Source organism: Accipiter gentilis, chromosome 28 (genome assembly GCF_929443795.1).
Source record: "Accipiter gentilis chromosome 28, bAccGen1.1, whole genome shotgun sequence".
In the NCBI taxonomy this organism is placed as follows: domain Eukaryota; kingdom Metazoa; phylum Chordata; class Aves; order Accipitriformes; family Accipitridae; genus Astur; species Astur gentilis.
Genome location: NC_064907.1, coordinates 5,308,994 through 5,330,026, shown reverse-complemented (window position 1 = coordinate 5,330,026; position 21,033 = coordinate 5,308,994). Strand labels below are relative to the sequence as shown.

Here is a 21,033-nt window from a genome sequence, read left to right as displayed (position 1 = left end):
CATATTTAGATAGATGATAGTATTTGTGGCATAATAGACACCTGTATTTACTACTTGTGCTTGCCTGATAGAAGTGAGTTACTGTTTTGGTGGCCACATTTGTCTTGTCCACTACAGATGGATGGAACCTCTTTTACAATGACTTTTTTTGGCGAGGGTTACAGTGAGGGGCAAGACCCCCAGTATGGCAAACCAAATGTCAAGATCTGCACTGAAGTGAAAGGACCAGGTATGTATGTCAGTAGCAGCTTACTGCTTTTGCCTTACATTCCCTGCTTGAAAAGAAGTTTATGGTTCCACTGCTACTCACCCTTGAGGAGCGCTTGCAGCATGGACAAAGTCAGCAGCCTTTACAGAGTATTACCTTGGATAGTAGCATTCACAGCCACTTCATTTGCTGCCTTGTCATTCGCTTTCCTTCTGACTTTCCCTGTTCCAATTTTTCATTTTTGCAGAGTAGAGCAGTTAAAGGGAGAGTGCTTTAAGGTTAGTTTTCAGTTGTTGCAGCCTGGACTTACTACTTGTTTATTTCCAGTCCCCTGTGAGTGAACGGAAGCAGATCTGGCATAGTATCATTTCTAGCCATAACATAACACCTCCCTTTGAGGGGAGGTGACACCTGAAGTCAAGTTTGGAGACAGCAAGAATGTGCATTCAGAAAGGAGTTAATGAAGCATAGCTTCTTTAAATAACTGCTGAATGCAACAGTCTCACAGCAGAAGTCTGAATTTAAGCACAGAATGGGGAAAGCTCTTGCTGTAATGGAGAGCCCTCTCTCACCTGTGAGGTGATTGCTCATGCTTGTTGTGTGGTTATAGGCCTGTAGTTGAAGCAGTATTTGTCCAGATTAGATCTTAAGGACTTCACCAGCTACTTGGGATGGTTACAAGGTAAAAAAGCTGTTCTTAAATGGGGAAGGCTGTTTTGTTGCCAAAGAGATTATTCTTCAGCACGCTGTGGGTAAGAGCGAGATTACATTCTACATTTCAACACGCTGTACATTGTTTGTTTGGGGTTTTTTGTTTTGTTTTTTTTGTTTGTTTGTTTGTTTGTCAGAGCCTGGCTATGTTGCTATACCAATTGCAATGGTTCAAGCAGCTGTATCTCTTCTGGAGGATGCAGCTTGTCTGCCTAAACGGTAAGTACTTTCCCATGCAGAACAGCTTGATCTCCCCTAAAACTACTATATGTGTATGTTTCTCTTGGAAACTACAGATCTCATAACCCTGTGGATTTTTGTCTTGCCTCACCCAAATGGCTGTGCAAGGGAGATAACTTCACACACTTTGCTTTTGCTTTATTAAACCACCTTGATCTTGACCTATGAGGGGTTTTTTTCCATATGATTTTCTCCTCTCCCTGTCCTACTGAGGAGGGAAGTGATAGAGCGGCTTGGTGGGCACCTGGCATTCAGCCAAGGTCAGTCCACCGCATTTCAGTATACTTCTATGCGTGTAATCGTAATACACCTATGTAATAACGTGTAATATATGTAATAATTGTAAGGTCATTATAAAAATAATACGTGAAACCTTCAGATACTGATTCACAGCCATTTACTCTTCATCTGCCTTTCAGTTTGAAAAGATGTAGTCATACGTCTTTAGAAATGCTTTTGCTGCATCTGTTGCATCAGTGTCTGCATTTCCAGTTAATGGAATGGTTTCTCTTGAGTTTGCTGGCTGCAGAAACAAACCTATGAATATAACCAGCTTGCTAAATTCTGCACACGCTCTCCTGTGGGAGAGAGTGGCTTTTTCTTTCTCAGGCAGTGAAATACATCCTTGACTTATAAATAAATAAATAAATAAATGAAAGGTCTCACTCACTGTACCACTACTGTTTTTCTCTCTTGCTTTTCATTAACAGGGGTGGTGTATATTCTCCAGGAGCTGCTTTCTCCAAAACAAAACCGATCGATCGCCTCAACAAACGTGGTGTTGAGTTCTCTGTTATTAGCAAGCCTGAACTCTGAAGTCAAAACATAACTGTATGAACTAACCCCTTTCCTGGGTCTAACTCCAATAAAACTCATTTGGCTGTAAAAGCCTAATCATAAAATGGTTTCAGTGTGCTATTGTTTACAGCAGAAACAGAAGAAAAATGGAGTTAAAAGTTACAGTACTATTTGCTATAGTGAGCAAGCCCATGAAGGGGCTTGAGTTTTAGTTCCCAAGCATATTAAATCAGTGACTTATTGGGTACTAGTTCTAGAATTTTCTTTGATCTCTTCTAGCTAAGTTTTAAGCTACTACTTAAGAGAACCACTATGGCATCTGCTTCACAATCAGCCACAGCCTTCTTGCTTGGCCCCAGTCTGCAACTATTAAAAGCAGGCAGGCCCTGGATAACAAGTGCCTTAGCAGATGAAACAACTAGTTACTCCTCATGCCTGTTTGGGAGGGGCGCTATTGCTTTGTGGTGTTCTTGCTTTCAAAGCCCTAGTGCCCATAGTGAAATAAAAGAGTAGTTGTTCTTTCTCAGAGCTTAAGGAACGGTTTTGTCTCTTTTTTCCCCCTGGGTTATTATAGAGACCAGGTGACTCTGTACTGTTGTCATAAGGTATGTTGACTTTCATTCTTACTAGCTTGCCTGTAGTGACTTGCACTAAAATAGAAGAGAAAGCACAAAGAGTAGGGTTTGTCAATGAGACCGTCATCAGCAACACGGCAGTTCTTCTCCCCATGGTGGCCAGCGGTGCCAGGGCTGGGAGGCCTGAGTGGCCCTACAAGCTGGTGGTGGTTCAGGGTTTTACTGGGTGGGGTGTTTGGTGGTGGTGGTTGTTGGGGGTGTTTTTGTTGTTGTAGCTAAGGTCTACCAAAACTGGTTAAGTCCATCTCGGTTTTTACATTCTACATCATCCTTTATTTTGAAACTTGGAGGAAAACGGAATATGGCTCTTAATAGTATTTTCCTTTTGGTTGATCACTTGCATTATGTCATTAACTAGGTAAGACAAATGAAAAATGTAATGAGTAAAGCTAATATTGGTGACCCTTACTGAAGTACTTTACATAAGAAATTTTCCTCCTAAAGTTCTGAAAATTACTCTTTTGAGATAGAAAAAATCTCTTCATCTCCCACAGCTGCATCACATTCACCATCTCTATTACCAGGCAAATCCCATGCAACTGTTGCTCTGTAGTATCACAGCTGTATTGAAGATTGAGATCACAACTATTCTGTTCAGGTAGGCAAAGCCAAAAAGATCAGCACCAAGAAGATTGGTCAGTTATGTCCTTACATGAGAAGAGTCTGATGGCAGTGAATGGAAAGACCGTTTAAGACAAGTAAAATTCCTACAAAAAGCCATCACTGAATTTGATGGAGACTGAGATTGCTTAACTGGCCTCGCTTAGGTTGTCATTCCCTTAAGTGGATTAAGAAACATATACATTCTTGCTTGTGGGCACGCAAGTCAAACTCTACAGAGCCATTGAGCACTTAAATAATGAGATGGTTAAGCTACAAATTGCATCTCTAAGGGCTTAAGTATATTGAGAAGTCCAATGTTAACTTACTTTGTTCCCTGCAATAAACACGAGTGTATTTCAGAAAGCTATGGGACAATGTGCGTACTGCAGTTAACTTAGAACTAAACTTCCCCTCTTCAAGACTGTTCCCAACGTCCTGCTTCCAGAAGGATTCTACATATGCTTGTGCTGTTGGTGCTCATAGAAATCGCACACCTACCTCCTCACCTTTCTCTCTCTGTGTATTGAAGTTGCAGTCGTAGTACCAAAATACAAGCAATCAGTCATTCACTAAGAATTCACGATTTAGGCTGGATTGAAACCAAGTTCAACAGCAACGCGCACCACACCAATGACTGCTGTGGGATAAGCCTGCTCTTGGACCTTGCCAGGTCAGAGTCACAGCCAAGGAGTGAGTGACCTGAACGAACAAGCCACATCAGTGACTGTAACTTGCATTTTTCCCACTACCTCACAGATTGGTCATCCGCACAGCACAGTGCATTGGAAAATGCATTGCATTTTAGGAACAGCTTTAATTCAAAAGGAACTGCGGTACATTTATCTCCAGGCTTATCAAAGAGACTCATGATCTTGACTGCTTTGGTGAAAAAAGCATTCCTGGAATGGAAACCTGGAAGTTTTGCATAGAAGGCAAAAGTAAAAGAGAATAGGAAACAAATGCTGTCTTATTACTTGAAATCCTATTCTCTCTTTGTATTTTCAGATTGGCCTAGACTAATAGGTTACAAGTATTGCCTAACAACTCACAAGAAACTATGGACTGGTTTCTGCCTGTAGCTTGTTTTTTTCCCCACCAGAAATCAACACCTAAGCTGTTTCTGATTAGTTACATGGGAACCGATGAATTTCCAGCAAATAAATGTATTGCACTGACAACCCTGAGAGTTATCTCCGGCTTTATTTACACACTAGGCATGTTCTTGTAATACGATCCATTACAGATCTTATTATTGCAGCACATTTTGATGGGTTTCTCTCTTCTAGCATCAAAGGACTGCCAGCAGGTCCTTGGGGGACGGCCTCCTCCCCTGTGCTCTCCTCCAATACTAATCGTCTCTTTCTGCCCCGACGTCCTGTTCCTACTGTAGTCGTGGGTGTGCTTGATTCCTGGTTTGGCTGGGCAGCTCTTTGCTCAGGAGCATCCATTTTTTCTAGTTTAGCAGGTGGGACTCCTCTTATTCTCCTCTTAGGAGTATCAAGGATTCCCACTTTCCCACCTGCACACATGTCTTCCTGAGCAGAGAGAGATTCTGTGTCTGCCAGGAGATTTTGTGCCCGCTTCCTGGCCCTTCTTCTCGGAGTGATGGGAAGTCTGAATTCTGTTTGAGGAAGCGATGATTTAGACAGATCAAGGTCAGAATTTTCTGAAACTTCTGATGAACTCATTTTTCTTCTTCTGCCTCTTTTAGCTGGCACCGGTAAAAGGAGTTGGGCACTAGGCTGCACCTCTTGATCTTTGACAATATTTTGCATAAATTGTAAATTAACGCTTTTCAGTTTTCTTGCACTTCTGCTGGGACTGACTGACGTTTTTATCTTATGACCAGTGTCAGTCTGGCCAGTTTCTTGACCTCCTGCTGAACTTTTCCCTCCTCTAGTCCTTTGGGAAGTAGCAGAAGCGATAATGCTACCTTCAGCAAGAGAAGTTTCCTCGTTAGCCTCTCCCAAGAGTTCAGCTGCAGCTTCCTTCGCTCTCCTTAATCTTCTTGGAGTAGCGGCTCCGGACTGTGTAGGGAGGGACAATGTTCGTCCATCAGAAAGACTGCTTTCTACTTTTTCTGCAGTACTTGGTTTAGGCTTCCTGCCTTTCCTAGGAGTAACAGGCATCACAAGCATTTGCTCCTCTTGAGCATTTTCTTCTGTTTGAAGACTAGAAGTCTCAGGTGCTTCTTTTGTTCGCCTGGTACTTCTCCTAGGAGACAGTGCAAACAGACCTGGTTTGCCTGTCTTCAGTAGCTGCTGAGTGCCTGCCGATGGAGTACTTAGACTTCTACTCAGCTGTCCCCTTGCACGTGTTCTAGGAGCGATGCCGTACTCTACTTGACGTACGCTGGTTTCGTCTTCCACTCCTTCTGGCACAGTTCTTAAGGGAGCTTTTGCCTTCTGGAATCCAGTTACCTTTTTACCTGTGGTTTCATGAATAGATTGTTCTACAACTTCAGATGTAAATTCTTTACTTCTTGTGTCTTTGATTGCATCCAGTATGTTCTCAGCAATAGCTGCCTTAATGGGTTCAGGCACATACGGGAGCGGCTCTGCAATATTTTGAGATGCCCGATCACTAGTTACAGTGGACACTGAGTTGGTAACATGCTCTTGGGTTTCAGTATTTCCTAAACTGTTGACAGGTTTTTCCTCTGTTGTTGTGCCAGCTGCTTTAGAAGCATCTACTAATGTAGGGTCTCCCACCTCTGCTTCACCTTCTTCTCCTTCCAAGACTAAAGTAGAATTACTCTGAGATGGAAAAAGCTCTCCATCTCCCTCAGCTGCATCACATTCACCATCTCTGTTATCAGGCAAATGACATGCAAGCTGTTGCTCTGTAGTATCATGGCTGTACTGAAGATTGCCTGAGGGATGTAGTTCACTATATGGTGATGTTTCAGGTGCTGCTTCCGAGGCTTGTGCCTTAACCGCACCATCTTCAATAACCTGAAGTTAAAAAATGTCTCTTAATGCATTATCAGTTACCAAACAGACTAACTTCAGGCTGAGCTAGATGAAGCTAAGGACAGTGAAATGCTGCTTTTCCTTTCAGATCGCCACCAAACGTAAAGTTAGAAACATACAAGGTACTCTCTACTACAGATAAAAGTTTATGCGTCTAAGGGACAGAGAACAGAGTATTCCGTGTATGCAATCACATGCTCCATTTCTGATACTTCTGTTCCTGACTAACGATTTGCCACCCCCCGTGAACAAAGTGAGCAGTTTTACAATACAAGCTGTATACCCAGCTGGCAGTAATCATCACATTGCAGTACTTTCCGGACTGACTACAAATCCACACAGAGTGACCGACTCTACATCTAACGGGGTAAAGTACAACGATGTCCCCCAAGCTTAAAGTTTCGGTCATCATAGTTGTCACCGCAACACTTAGTCAAACTGGCCAGGTATCACATCGCACAACTCAACACCGCACTTTAAGGAATCACTTGGATTGCAGGAGACAACACATAGATTCTAAATACCTCCATCTCAGCCTTTGTAGCTCCCCATAGTGAACAATTGTTCTCTCCTGCTAGAGCCACATGAGACACTCAAGCTTTTATGTTGAGAACAAAAGTAGTCTCTGTTATGTATTTCAAGTGACTCAGATGGCCAAGATAATTTAATCAACGCGTGAAGACCTTTGCCCAACCCTCTAAGTCACAGTGCTAGCCAAAGAGGGCAGAAGGAAGAAGCCACTCAGCGGGAGCCTCCATAGAATCTGCTTATTTTCTTGCCTCCTGCCTTGTCAAAAGTTGCTAAAGCATCATCTTTTATCGTATTCTTAAACAGTTGTTCAACCCTAAACAAGACCCGAACGACATGCAGGAGACCTCGCATAGGACCATGCTGGTTTCAGCAGCCCAAGGATATGCAAATTTTCAAAGTCCTCAAACACTATTGTAATTAGCCTGGCAGAGAAGGGGAAGATGCGGGCAGATTTCTCCTCCCTAGGCTGGCTCCCCAAGGAGAAAAGGTAAACAGTGTAATCATTAACAGTCTCCAGGCGATGGCACCCCAAGTACGGAGATGGCCCCCATAGGCGGGCTCGCCGAGGAAAAAAGCTAAAAGCTGTAATTACTAATAGTTGCTGATGGATGGCTCCCGAAGTACGAAGGTGACGGCAATACCGAGTACAAATACCAGACTAGTTTCACGACCACCAGCAATTCTACCCTGTCATAAGCCGGCGTTACAAAGTACAACAACAGGGCAACTCCAGCCCGGTTCCCACCGGCCATTAACAGCACGGCAGGGAGCACAGACCGCAAGCGAGGTATTAGCGCAAATTTGAGAACAAGTGCATGTAGTTGTGCAACACGCATCTAGCAACGTGCCACGCTTCAAAGCTAAATTCGAGAAACACTAGTCATAGAATCATAGAATCGTAGAATCATTTAGGTTGGAAAAGACCTTCAAGATCATCGAGTCCAACCATTAACCATGCCCACTAAACCATGTCCTGAAGTACCCCGTCCACTCGCTTTCTGAATATTTCCAGGGGTGGTGACTCAACCACTTCCCTGGGCAGCACATTTCAATGTTTGACAACCCTCTCAGTCTGCATAAACTTTCCTTTTATGCTTATAAATCTGCAACCAAGACTGTAGTAAGTAGTTTGTCCTAAATTCAGTGAAGGTAGACAAGCCAAAAAGACATGTTTACGTATAACTCAGTAAGAACCAGTCGTAACGAAAGCAGGAAAACCTTCACTCTACTGCTACAGGAATGACTGCAGCAGCTTTGTGACCGTCTCACATGCCGGCTCCCTTCTTTCCATCCCAAATTTTCCATTTACTCCCATAAGGGCGTGATTTATGTATTCCCAAGTCTATAATCATCTTCTCTAGAGCATTGTCCTAAACCCCAAAGCCGAGACGAGCTACGTAGGCGACTGCCTATTCAAGTTCATCTGAAATCTGGGACACCGAAAAGCATCTTCTGTTGCTTGAGACCAATCTATTTGTGCTACGCCTACCTTTCAGTTTGTATTTCACTCTAACTATTACTAATTCCTGTGAGAACAACCCTACAGGAAATCGACAGCATACTCTATATGCTACTTAGAGGACATCCACAATGAATCCAAATCACTCCTCGGCCCCAGCAGAAGTGAGAACAATGGGGACAACCTGCGACAACTGAGGAATCTCTGGCTCTGATTTTCAGCCCTTGTGAACAACCTTTTAAAATTCATATTTTACAAAGTTGAGATGTTAAAACCCCCACATTTTCACACACACACAAAAAGAGTTTTAGGTAGCTGGAAATATCTTGACACTGAAATTAACTCATTACTGGGAGTTCTCTTTGTGTTAATAAGGAACAAATAGCAAAGGACCTAAGCACCCAAATCATTCTGAAAATGAGTTTGGTTCCCACGTCATTTTGTCATTTGGTAAACGGCCTCCGGTATTGAAAAGCTGTGCTCCCCAACTTTTCTTATTGTCTTCAACATTAAAACTATTTCTTTTTTTAAGTCAAATAAGAAACATTTACAGTCTAGCAAACCAAATGAAGGCATGGTGATTTTAAAGAATATTTAGGCCGTTTTTGGCACTCCTACAGCTCTCAAAGGCCCAAGTCTTGGCAGGTTCTATTCTGTGTTCTAGGTACAGCAAATGCATAGGAGAAAAACCTATCTGCCCTTACCCAACGAGGTTTGGACTTGTGTTCCCCAGCTAAAGAAACTGAGAGGGTTTTGTGTGCCTTCTAATTGTCGGTTAGACAGGACTGTCCTCAATTTGCAAGGTATTTTCTCTTTTGTAGAAAATGGGAAAATAGTTTACTTACATTAATTTCCTCAGTTTTAGGAAGATTGTTACAAACAGTTACTTCTTCCTGTGGAAAAGGAACGTTTCCTTCATCTTCAGCTGCTTCTGGGTTACGTTCTTCAGGTAAATCCACACACTTCCCCTCAAGGCAATTTTCTGAATGAGTACTGACCACATCCTCGCTGTCAAGGGTACGTATCACAGCTGGAAGAGATTTATATGATTTTAACTTAACTGCTCTACAAATGAGATGCGTTTAAGCAACAGGAAGTAACAGAGGGAGCAGGAGCCAAGAATACGGTTCTCCATCCTGCCACATACATCGGGCTTTCCCCAAACGCTAGAAACCAGAACCATCTACCTGGCAGCTAGTTATTCTTCACAGCCGGAATACTGAGGCATGCATCATCTTTCAAAATAGTAACTCAAGCAGCAGATCCCATAGCACACAAGTTAGTAGTGGTGTACAACACCGAAATAAATACTGATCTCTCCTTCTAATATTTTACATTCTACCAGTTTTCTCAGTACCTTTATCCAGAACAGGAACATTGGCTATGCATTTTCTACAAGGACTTTCTCTGAGGAGGGTATTCTTCCCTCTACGGTTTAATGAAAGGTAGCAGTAACATGCTAGTACTACTTCAGTCTGAGACGCCTGTAGCGCTATGGCAAACTGCACGTTTTACTTGAGGCGTTCAGCTACCTTAACTCACATAACATCTCCCACATACTGTACGTACATTCACCCTCTGCCTGCAGGGATTCAGAAAGCTGTGGGTTTGTTGCAACTGGTATGGCTTTTTCTGCTGATGAAGAGGACATTTTGGACTCCTGCTGGTTTGCTTCACTGCATGAACAGAAAGAGAGAAATACATCATAAAGCTTCAAAACAAACCTTGAAGAGCTTTACAAATTACTTTCTCACTGTAAAGTCTTCAAGTTTCCAAACAGAAAAAAATTAAGAAAAATTAGAAATTCCTTTACCAACACATCGACATTCAATTCCCGACTCATCTTGTGCAACGAATCAAGTACTTAACATTCTTCCCAGCTACCTCACACTGGATAATAACATAACAACAGAGTTGTATTAAAGAATAATATATTATTTGTCTTCTGTAGAAAGAGCGCAACTGCCATACTCGAGGTCTAGAACCAACAGAACAAAAGTTTGTGCCACTGTAAGTTACCACTTGAAATTAAGGGTTATTTCATCGCTAACATCTCTCACTAAGCAGTTGCAGCTTTTCAAGTACCTGGTGAGAAAACTGCTTCCCTTTCCAGAAACAAATAGATGCTAATTGACCACACACAGAAAATAGAAATTAAGTGTATAAAATACTGCCAGAAAGTATTCAAGCCGCGCAATAAACCCACTAAAGTTACAGGAATCTCAGGTGTAATTTTCACCGACATAACATTCCGACAAAAGCAGGGCTTCTCTTCACAGTATCTGCTTAGTAGCCCCCTCAAACTGTAGAAAGGTGCATACAGCCTGCTGAATGAAGTCCTCAGCCCACTACTTTGGGGTCTGCAATGATTTGAGAAAAAAGGCTCAAAGTGACAGCTCGTCAATTTCACTTCTATTCACGCCACATTAGTTCTGTCCACAGACAGAAAGGAACAGGAAACCTGTTGTACTTAAGAACACAGGACAGAACCAATACCAGCTCAAAAATCATAGTTTTCAAACACAGGAAAGCCAGCAGTCACATGTTGTGTGAACCTAAAGGTGTTATCTATTTCCTAAACTTACCCTTCACTTGCAGTCCCAGAAGTAGCAGCCTCAGCAGCTTGAAACAACCATTTACCATCCTCAGGAAGGGTAAGACGTTCAGCATTTGATTCTTCCACAAATCCTACAAAAACAGACAGATGGGTGACTTCCCTGTTGCACGTAACATCATTTCTTTTAAAATGCTCATATGATTTTCAAGAGAGCCGGCAACGCATTTCACCTAGGATGGTGACCTAACAAAATAACGCTACCAAGACTTCAAATGCACAGAAGGTCTGAATTCTTCTTTCCAGTAAAAGAAGAAGTCTGACGCGTAATTTCCGTCAAGAAAACAGCATGGCCATTGACATTCTGTTTACAAACTCAACTTGATATGTTACTGACCTAATACATAAAAACCTCAGGAAACATCCCTCCTTCTTAAAATCGGGTCATAAGTTTTTCTTATTTCTCTTTGGATATTTAACTAATCCCAGCAATGCTTCTTTCCTCTCTTGATTTCGTTTCCCCTCTTCTACAAGAATGCATCTAAGGTCGTCTCCCGTTCTTTTCTCTAGCGATTGACTGGTGGTGTTGAAACCCAACTGCTTGCTAGCCTGTTTTTCTCTCAACAGGCCAAATTTTAGAAACACCCTCCTCCTTTTCTTCTTTGTTTCTGCCGTCTGCTTCCTCCAGATCCAACAATTACCTTTGCAGACAGTACGCAGGACTGGGATAACTTTGCTAGCTCAGGCCAAACAAGAGCTATACTGACTGCCCTCTAACGCTTCCAGAGTACTGAAATTGTACAGAACTCTTTGTACCATAGTCCGGCAATGACAAACTTTCTTCATAAGGTTATTCTTTAATGATTAGGACCTCATCATTGTTTTTAAGGAAAAGCGCCCTTGATTTCTTGTCCAAACACAGGGCAGCTAAAATCAGACAGGCAAATGTTTTGACCTGTCTTACTAGAAACACTCAGACCTGGAGAACCCCAGGTCTGAATTCCCATGTACACGGAGCCCCTGTCTGGGCACTCCTCTTATTGAAAAAGAAGAGGAGCTGAGGAACTTCAGTAGCAGCAGTCACTCTCCAGGATCCTCCAGAAACATCTCGGGCTTAGGACTGAATCAGGCTGCATATGATGCACTGATACCGGAGTACACGCTCCCCACTACAAACTGTTTCGAGACCTCGGACGCAGAACTCCGACACTTGCATACCTCTCCCAGGAATAGCAAACTTTTGTTATAAGGAGCTGAGCGGACTGAGCTCTGTTTGTCCAATCCTGACTGTAGCTGTGTTTACACATCTTCTCCCTGTTCCTGCACTACTGTCATTCCCAGCTCTTCATCACTGCTCACCACCTAGTGAGTGACATCTCTTCTAACCTGCCAGCAGACCTGCTCATATGAACACATCCTCAGCAGCCGCACTGGCTTGAATGAGTTGAATGGAGCTGAATTACCAAAGACCAGCTGAAATAGGTTTGGAAAAGGCTGCATAAGCCGTTGAGCCAGCAAAAGGAGCAAGCATAGCTGTAATGAGAAGCAGATACACAAGCAGACTCACTTCCCAAAGAAAACTATTTAACTGAGCACTAACGAGGGGGGTAAAAAAACAAAAGAACAACAAAAAATTACCTATCTAGTCAAAGCACGCCATACGCTAAACGTGCTGTAAAAAAACCTGCAGCCTACAGAAGTACCCCTAAAACAGAACCAGAAGCCTAAGTTTTCAACTTGTACCCCTCTCAAAACTCCCACAAGTCACTGCTGCCTCTCCGCTGCAATTACACACAAGAAGTGCCTGCCAAAAGCAGTATACATTCAGAATGTCCACGAGACCTAAAAAAGGACTCAAAACACAGTGGCAAGTTTAAAAGCCTAGGACAAGGAAGTGCCTGGGACATTTGTGAATGCTCATCATGGACTGTTGCACCCATCAGTAATTTAGCCTTTTGAAGTCATCCGAGAAATGCAGAAGCTTAGGTTATCATACCAGGAAACATACCAGCTGCTTTTCTTAGTTCTGATGAATCTGGTTGTTCCATCGGGAAGGGTTTCTCTTCAACTATTTCACTGTCTTCCTCCTTCTCCAGTTCTTCAAAATCGGCAGTTTCTTCAGTGGAAGAATTAGCTGGATTAGCAGCTATAAAGATGACTTCATCTTCAAAATCGCCAGGTGATTTTGCATCATGATACTCCAAAGCAGCTTGGTCCGACCTGGCAGAGAAGTTACTGTTTTCTTTGCTGACATCCTTTTTCTCCAAACCATCTCCAGACTCTTCCACTTCAGCACCATCTTCCTCGGGATTGCTCAGAGGAAACAGAGTTGGTTCATCTCTACTTTCAGACCAAGCATCCTCCACCACTCCGTGATGATGCTCAGATGAAACTCCAGATGGTGCTTTATTATCTTCCGTTACCTTTATTTTTTAAAAAGAAAGTTCACAATCAAGATCACACATATGCTTTTTGTCAAAGCAAGACAAAAATAGAACAAATATATACCGATATTTGTCAGTTTTCCTTAAGCAGGGCGCTACAAAATTAGTTCTCATTCGAGCACTATCTTAGCTTTTAAAGCAGAGTGTAAAAACCAGTCACACTGTTGACTGCTTATTGAGTTTCCACAGCCTTGGGGAATTAAGATGAAGTGGGCCTTGCAAGTGCTTGCTTACCCTGTCATCTCAAGGCTGTTCATTGGGTTCACTACTGTGTTTTCAAGAAGAGGGAGCTTTGCATACCTAAAATCGTAACTCCAAGATTTCTCTTTTTTTATGCTTGCCTTTTCAGCTTGTATGCACTACTAACATATTTTAGCGTTCACTATGCCTGTGGCGTGGAACAAGGAAATTAATCCGGCCACGCTGCACTATTACTAAGAACTTCCTACAGGAGAGAGAGCCTCTTCTTACAGTTGAGTAGCTCTTTCTAACAGGCAATAACAGGTACGATAAAAACAGGTTAAGACAGGAAAGCTCCTACAGGTAGATACTAGCACATGCCCCCATCCGTTTGGTACGTTACTTTGGCAACCGCATGACGAGCTGAATCAGGGAAGCCACCTGACAGAACAAAAGGAGGAGCAGAAGGGGGCAACTTCCAGGTGGACAGACTTCATTTGACAACTATACGAATGCTATCGCTGGTGCAAGGCAAGAAGCAAAACCGAGAACTTTAGGGCTAGAGAAGAGACAGCCATACAGCTCTCTTCATCGGCAGTCTATTTGTACCATAACTTAAGGAAACCCAGTCCTTGCAAAAAGAGAGACTGAAAGTAAATGCGGCTCATGACTTTTGCTGCTTTCAGAGGTGTTTCCTTCACAAAGCTTAACGAACCCAAACAACTGACTCAATCTGTATTCCTTACCTTCCTGCCATACCACCATTTCAAAAGGTATAGCGGGAAGCTGCACACATGCAATTTGGAACAACCACAGTGCCTAGCGATGCTGGAGTAAAAACCACCAAGGTCCCTGGTATTTGTTATGAATATCTTCCTGCAGGCAGGTGATGTTACAGAAGGTCTAACATAACCTTTTTTGACCAAATTCAAGTCTGCCGTTCTGATTTGCTATTCCAGTTCTCAATATAAGGAGTTTTGGAAAACTTGAAAAACACTAAATCAAATCACAGTCTCTAAAGCCTTTAACTATAAAGATCACTAACTACAGGCCAGCTTACCCCAACAGTCCATTTGGCATTCAAGTTCTCTTCCCTGAAAGATACTCTACGCTCCTTTGCTCGTAGAGGAGGAGGTAGAGATTGTCCTGGAGATGCAGAAGGAGTTGCTTGGGGTGTAGTGCGAACGCTGGATCTGAGAATAGACCGAGGAGTAAACGCAGGAAGACCAGAAGCAGCTGTGGCCAAAACTTTAGATCTCTATGAAAAGAAATAAAAATATTTAATTGAAGACCTGTTAAATCTTCAAAACAGAAGACTTCACTTGTCAAAAGTATTAGTTCAAATTAAACTGAGTTTGTACCAGCAGAGAGGACAAAGTTTATCCTCTGCACTGCTCTTTTTCCAAAGGGACAAAAAACTGAATGGTATAAAACCCAGGCGTTTTATGTTTCTTATGACTCTTTTGGCTTCTTTCTTCTTTTTTTTTTTCTTTTTTGTTAATGCAACATAAAATGTTAGTGTTCAAATTAATTTTCTGAAGAAACAAGGATATGGCATCTTGTCGTCTGCAATGCTATCTCCCATCCCAGTAATTTTTGCACAGCTACACTGCTCTTCTACAAGGCATACAACTTCAAATGCTACCCCAGATACAGCAACTGAAAACACTGCCATGAGAAATGGCAATCGGCAAAGCAACAGCGATACCTTCTTTCTTCTCGGATTAATCAATCCACGCACTGGACTGAATGAAGTGACACTGCTGTAAACATACCTACACATCTTCATCTAGAAGCGTTCAGGTCTCCTTACGTCAGCTCAGAAAAGATTTTACAGTATTGAATGGGTTTAAAAGGAAGAGAATTAAACCAGCTTAATGATATGGACAATAGTTAGTAAGAAGAAAAAGGTTATAATTCAGAGAGATCACTACTATTCTGTTCAGGTAGGCAAAGGCAAAAAGAGCAGCACCAAGAAGATTGGTCAGTTGTTATTTCCTTACATGAGGAGAGTTTGATGGCGGTGAATGGAAAGAGAGTTTAACACAAGCATCAATACGTAGAATCCCTGCAAAAAGCCATCACTGAATTTGACAGAGACTGACATCGCTTAACTGGCATCCCTTACGTTGTCATTCCCTTAAGTGGATTAAGAAACGGAAGCATATACATTCTTGCTTGTAGGCATGCAAGTCAAACTCCACAGAGCTATTGAGCACTTAAACAATGAGATGGTTAAGCTACAAATTGCATCTCTAAGGATCTATGTGTACTGAGAAGTCCAATTTATAACCTACACTCGTTTTTATTGCATGGAGCAAAGTATTTCACGAAGCTATGGGACAATGTGCGTACGGCAGTTAACTTAGAACTAAACTTTCCCTCTTCAAGACTGTTCCCAACTTTGTCCTGCTTCCAAAAGGATTCTACGTCCAATAACCACACGCATGCTGAAAATATTCCACAGTCTGAATCCAACCGGGTTTGTGTTAAATACTGTGGTGGTTTCATGTTAAACAAAGCTTACAGGCTTTTGCTTCGGTTGGTTGATCCTGTTTTTTAAAACACAAACCTTAACCACAAGAGGTGTCTCCAGTAAATTCAGCTCCGATGCTCTTGAAAAATTCTTTTGTGAGATGGAACCAAGCATATTTGATTTCAGTGGGCTGGGTGCCATGAATGAAGTAGAAGCGCTGCATGGTGACTGCCAGCTACCACCCTGTGCTGCAGAACTTGAAGGAACAGGATAAACCAGCGAATCCAGCAATCTGTGAAGATACACAATTGAAAATATCAACATATAATAAAATAAATGAAATAAAATCACGCTGCGCTCAAGACATCTGAGGTGATACATAACAAAAACATTCAAGGAACAAGAAATACAGGTGAACCCTCACTGCTGGGCTGATGTATCAGGCCCATGAACAAGTTACAGGCCTTCTCTTGCTTTTTCATTATTTCGTGACATGTCACACTGAATTTCCTAAATCCCTGCCATCTGAGGCAAGAGTAATGCAATTTTACGTGGCACAAGTGATGTAGTTCTCACGTCAGAAGAAAATTCCTCTGCATTTCACTGCTGGGGCCACTTCAAATTCTCCACTTAGTTGTGTCCCCAAGCCGACCTTTTCTTTAACAGGTACAAAGCTAAATTTTGTTAACGGGTGTCCCAACAAACGCATCGGGCAACTCTGCATCAGGGAGAGGACGTGCTATGACTGGTGGTTCTGTAGCTCTAGGCCTAGAATTGAAAGGAAAATGTAACTGACTTTCACTCCCCTCAAGTCCAAACGTACCAGAATTCAAGTTTCACCTTGAATATACCACCTCTAGGAAAACCATCTGACAACTGCTAGCTTCTTTTTTGCTTTTTATAATTCTGCCTAGTTTCAAGTAAAAAAAAAACAAAACGGCAGAAACGAAGCAGAAACTGGGCACAAAGTGGTAAAAGATTACTATTTGATCACACAATCAAGTCTACCAAAACCTGTACACCAATAGCTTGTTGGCAATCACGGTTTTCATTTCAGCTACCTTAAATTCTGTAAACACATTTACTGTAATGTCAATAGATGTATTTGCATAAATGAGATTATCATAGCAGAAGAACTCTCGCTCCAAGTATTACTTACGATGAATTGATTCTTAAATGTTATATCTTGTAGGTGCAAAAAAGCCAAAGAAAGCTTTATTCAGGTGCCCCTTCCCTCCAAAACACTAACATAATTCAAGTGGATTTCTCTCTCTCTCTCTCTCTCTCTCTCTCCCCCCCTCCAAACACGCAGCTCAAGACTAAACTTTGTTAAAAGGCTGCTTACCTATCACGGCGTGAGCAACTGGTTTTCTGCTCACTTCCTACCCCTACTTCTCTAATTTTTGCCAATACATTACTGATGAACGTATGCACATTTCCTGCACATGCTTGTTTTGTTACTGTTGATAACGGCTTTGGTCCTGCGACTGTAAAGCAAGAGGGGAAAAAATATCAGCCTTGTGTGATCAAAGTCGTGGTCAGTTGTCCATTGTATTTCCCTCCCCTAAAAATTACCTTCTCTTGAGACCGATGAAGGCAAGTGGTAAGGCTTGGCTCTCCCTACGGCCAGCTTCCTTTGAACTCTAGGAAGGATCTTGCCATATTGGTCCAATGTAGAATTTCTGGCAACTGCTCTCTCGCTCAAGGGAGGCTCACCATCATTCTGATGATCAAAAAGCATAAAGAAAGAAGGTAACTGATTACAAGAAGTTCATTGCACACAACTAAAGTATTAGTTCAAATTAAACTGAGTTTGTACCAGCAGAGAGGACAAAGTTTAGCCTCTGCACTGCTCTTTTTCCAAAGGGACAAAAAACTTAATGGTATAAAAACCAGGCGTTTTATGTTTCTTATGACTCTTTTGGCTTCTTTCTTCTTTTTTTTTTCTTTTTTATTAATGCAACATAAAACATTAGTGTTCAAATTAATTTCCTGAAGAAACAAGGATATGGCATCTTCTTGTCTGCAATGCTATCTCCCATCCCAGTAACTTTTGCCATATCTACACTGCTCTTCTACAAGGCATACAGCTTCAAATGCTACCCCAGATACAGCAACTGAAAACACTGCCATGAGAAATGGCAATCGGCAAAGCAACAGCGATACCTTCTTTCTTCTCTGATTAATCAATCCACGCACTGGACTGAATGAAGTGACACTGCTGTAAACATACCTACACATCTTCATCTAGAAGCGTTCAGGTCTCCTTACCTCAGCTCAGAAAAGATTTTACAGTATTGAATGGGTTTAAAAGGAAGAGAATGAAACCAGCTTAATGATATGGACAATAGTTAGTAAGAAGAAAAAGGTTATAATTCAGAGAGATCACTACTATTCTGTTCAGGTAGGCAAAGGCAAAAAGAGCAGCACCAAGAAGATTGATTGGTCAGTTGTTATTTCCTTACATGAGGAGAGTTTGATGGCGGTGAATGGAAAGAGAGTTTAACACAAGCATCAATATGTAGAATCCCTGCAAAAAGCCATCACTGAATTTGACAGAGACTGACATCGCTTAACTGGCATCCCTTATGTTGTCATTCCCTTAAGTGGATTAAGAAACGGAAGCATATACATTCTTGCTTGTAGGCATGCAAGTCAAACTCCACAGAGCTATTGAGCACTTAAACAATGAGATGGTTAAGCTACAGATTGCATCTCTAAGGATCTATGTGTACTGAGAAGTCCAATTTTTAACTTACACTCGTTTTATTGCATGGAACAAAGTATTTCACAAAGCTATGGGACAATGTGCGTACAGCAGTTAACTTAGAACTAAACTTTCCCTCTTCAAGACTGTTCCCAACTTTGTCCTGCTTCCAAAAGGATTCTACGTCCAATAACCACACGCATGCTGAAAATATTCCACAGTCTGAATCCAACCGGGTTTGTGTTAAATACTGTGGTGGTTTCATGTTAAACAAAGCTTACAGGCTTTTGCTTCGGTTGGTTGATCCTGTTTTTTAAAACACAAACCTTAACCACAAGAGGTGTCTCCAGTAAATTCAGCTCCGATGCTCTTGAAAAATTCTTTTGTGAGATGGAACCAAGCATATTTGATTTCAGTGGGCTGGGTGCCATGAATGAAGTAGAAGCGCTGCATGGTGACTGCCAGCTACCACCCTGTGCTGCAGAACTTGAAGGAACAGGATAAACCAGCGAATCCAGCAATCTGTGAAGATACACAATTGAAAATATCAACATATAATAAAATAAATGAAATAAAATCACGCTGCGCTCAAGACATCTGAGGTGATACATAACAAAAACATTCAAGGAACAAGAAATACAGGTGAACCCTCACTGCTGGGCTGATGTATCAGGCCCATGAACAAGTTACAGGCCTTCTCTTGCTTTTTCATTATTTCGTGACATGTCACACTGAATTTCCTAAATCCCTGCCATCTGAGGCAAGAGTAATGCAATTTTACGTGGCACAAGTGATGTAGTTCTCACGTCAGAAGAAAATTCCTCTGCATTTCACTGCTGGGGCCACTTCAAATTCTCCACTTAGTTGTGTCCCCAAGCCGACCTTTTCTTTAACAGGTACAAAGCTAAATTTTGTTAACGGGTGTCCCAACAAACGCATCGGGCAACTCTGCATCAGGGAGAGGACGTGCTATGACTGGTGGTTCTGTAGCTCTAGGCCTAGAATTGAAAGGAAAATGTAACTGACTTTCACTCCCCTCAAGTCCAAACGTACCAGAATTCAAGTTTCACCTTGAATATACCACCTCTAGGAAAACCATCTGACAACTGCTAGCTTCTTTTTTGCTTTTTATAATTCTGCCTAGTTTCAAGTAAAAAAAAAACAAAACGGCAGAAACGAAGCAGAAACTGGGCACAAAGTGGTAAAAGATTACTATTTGATCACACAATCAAGTCTACCAAAACCTGTACACCAATAGCTTGTTGGCAATCACGGTTTTCATTTCAGCTACCTTAAATTCTGTAAACACATTTACTGTAATGTCAATAGATGTATTTGCATAAATGAGATTATCATAGCAGAAGAACTCTCGCTCCAAGTATTACTTACGATGAATTGATTCTTAAATGTTATATCTTGTAGGTGCAAAAAAGCCAAAGGAAGCTTTATTCAGGTGCCCCTTCCCTCCAAAACACAAACATAATTCAAGTGGATTTCTCTCTCTCTCTCTCTCTCTCTCTCTCCCCCCCTCCAAACACGCAGCTCAAGACTAAACTTTGTTAAAAGGCAGCTTACCTATCACGGCGTGAGCAACTGGTTTTCTGCTCACTTCCTACCCCTACTTCTCCGATTTTGGACAATATATTACTGATGAACGTTGCTCTTGTACGCACATTTCCTGCACGTGCTTGTTTTGGTACTGTTGATAACGGCTTTGGTCCTGCGACTGTAAAGCAAGAGGGGAAAAAATATCAGCCTTGTGTGATCAAAGTTGTGGTCAGTTGTCCATTGTATTTCCCTCCCCTAAACATTACCTTCTCTTGAGACCAATGAAAGCAAGTGGTAAGGCTTGGCTCTCCCTACGGCCAGCTTCCTTTGAACTCTAGGAAGGATCTTGCCATATTGGTCCAATGTAGAATTTCTGGCAACTGCTCTCTCGCTCAAGGGAGGCTCACCATCATTCTGATGATCAAAAAGCGTAAAGCAAGAAGGCAACTGATTACAAGAAGTTCATTGCACACAACTATCTCTGCTATTTCTAATTAGTGAATACATTTCCTCCACAGATACTGTACAATACCGCCACTGCAGAGAGGAGCAGCAAGTTCTACTCCTCGGCACACACCAATTCCACCTGGTAATTTCAGCAAAGGGCACGGCAGACTAGGATAAGAACAGAACCTACAACTTCAAGTTGAAACAATTCTGGCACTCGGCAGAACCTTACTCCGATCCTCTTGTTCTCACCTGCAATTTTCAAATGGCTTACGAAATAGCAGGCTTTCCCTTGTCTTTTTCCTGAAACACCAGTGTCCGAGATGACTGAATGCACAGGGCAACTGCAAATTACGGTGGACGCAATGATGTGAACATTAAAACAAGTAAGAAAAGGCTACCTACACACACCTTCTGGCCGAAGGAAAGTTTTCAAATGCAGGACCTAAATCTTCCAAGACCACCTTATAAGTGCGATTCACTAGAAAACTATGTTTCCGGAAAACAGAAAAAGTATCAC

General features: G+C 42.0%; 1 protein-coding gene across 1 annotated transcript in view; it reads right to left on the bottom strand.

The window, feature by feature from the left end:
- Window positions 1-4,394: 4,394 nt before the first annotated feature.
- LOC126051812 (protein ELYS-like) overlaps window positions 4,395-21,033 on the bottom strand; it is a 38,827-nt gene continuing 22,188 nt past the window's right edge. The window contains exons 23-32 of the mRNA XM_049831502.1: window positions 17,387-17,534; window positions 17,157-17,298; window positions 16,493-16,579; window positions 15,908-16,127; window positions 14,396-14,593; window positions 12,720-13,134; window positions 10,743-10,845; window positions 9,727-9,833; window positions 9,003-9,187; window positions 4,395-6,149 (exon numbers count right to left, since the gene is read on the bottom strand). Of these exons, the coding sequence (XP_049687459.1) occupies window positions 4,395-6,149; window positions 9,003-9,187; window positions 9,727-9,833; window positions 10,743-10,845; window positions 12,720-13,134; window positions 14,396-14,593; window positions 15,908-16,127; window positions 16,493-16,579; window positions 17,157-17,298; window positions 17,387-17,534 (3,360 nt within the window). The remainder of the gene's footprint in view (window positions 6,150-9,002; window positions 9,188-9,726; window positions 9,834-10,742; window positions 10,846-12,719; window positions 13,135-14,395; window positions 14,594-15,907; window positions 16,128-16,492; window positions 16,580-17,156; window positions 17,299-17,386; window positions 17,535-21,033) is intronic.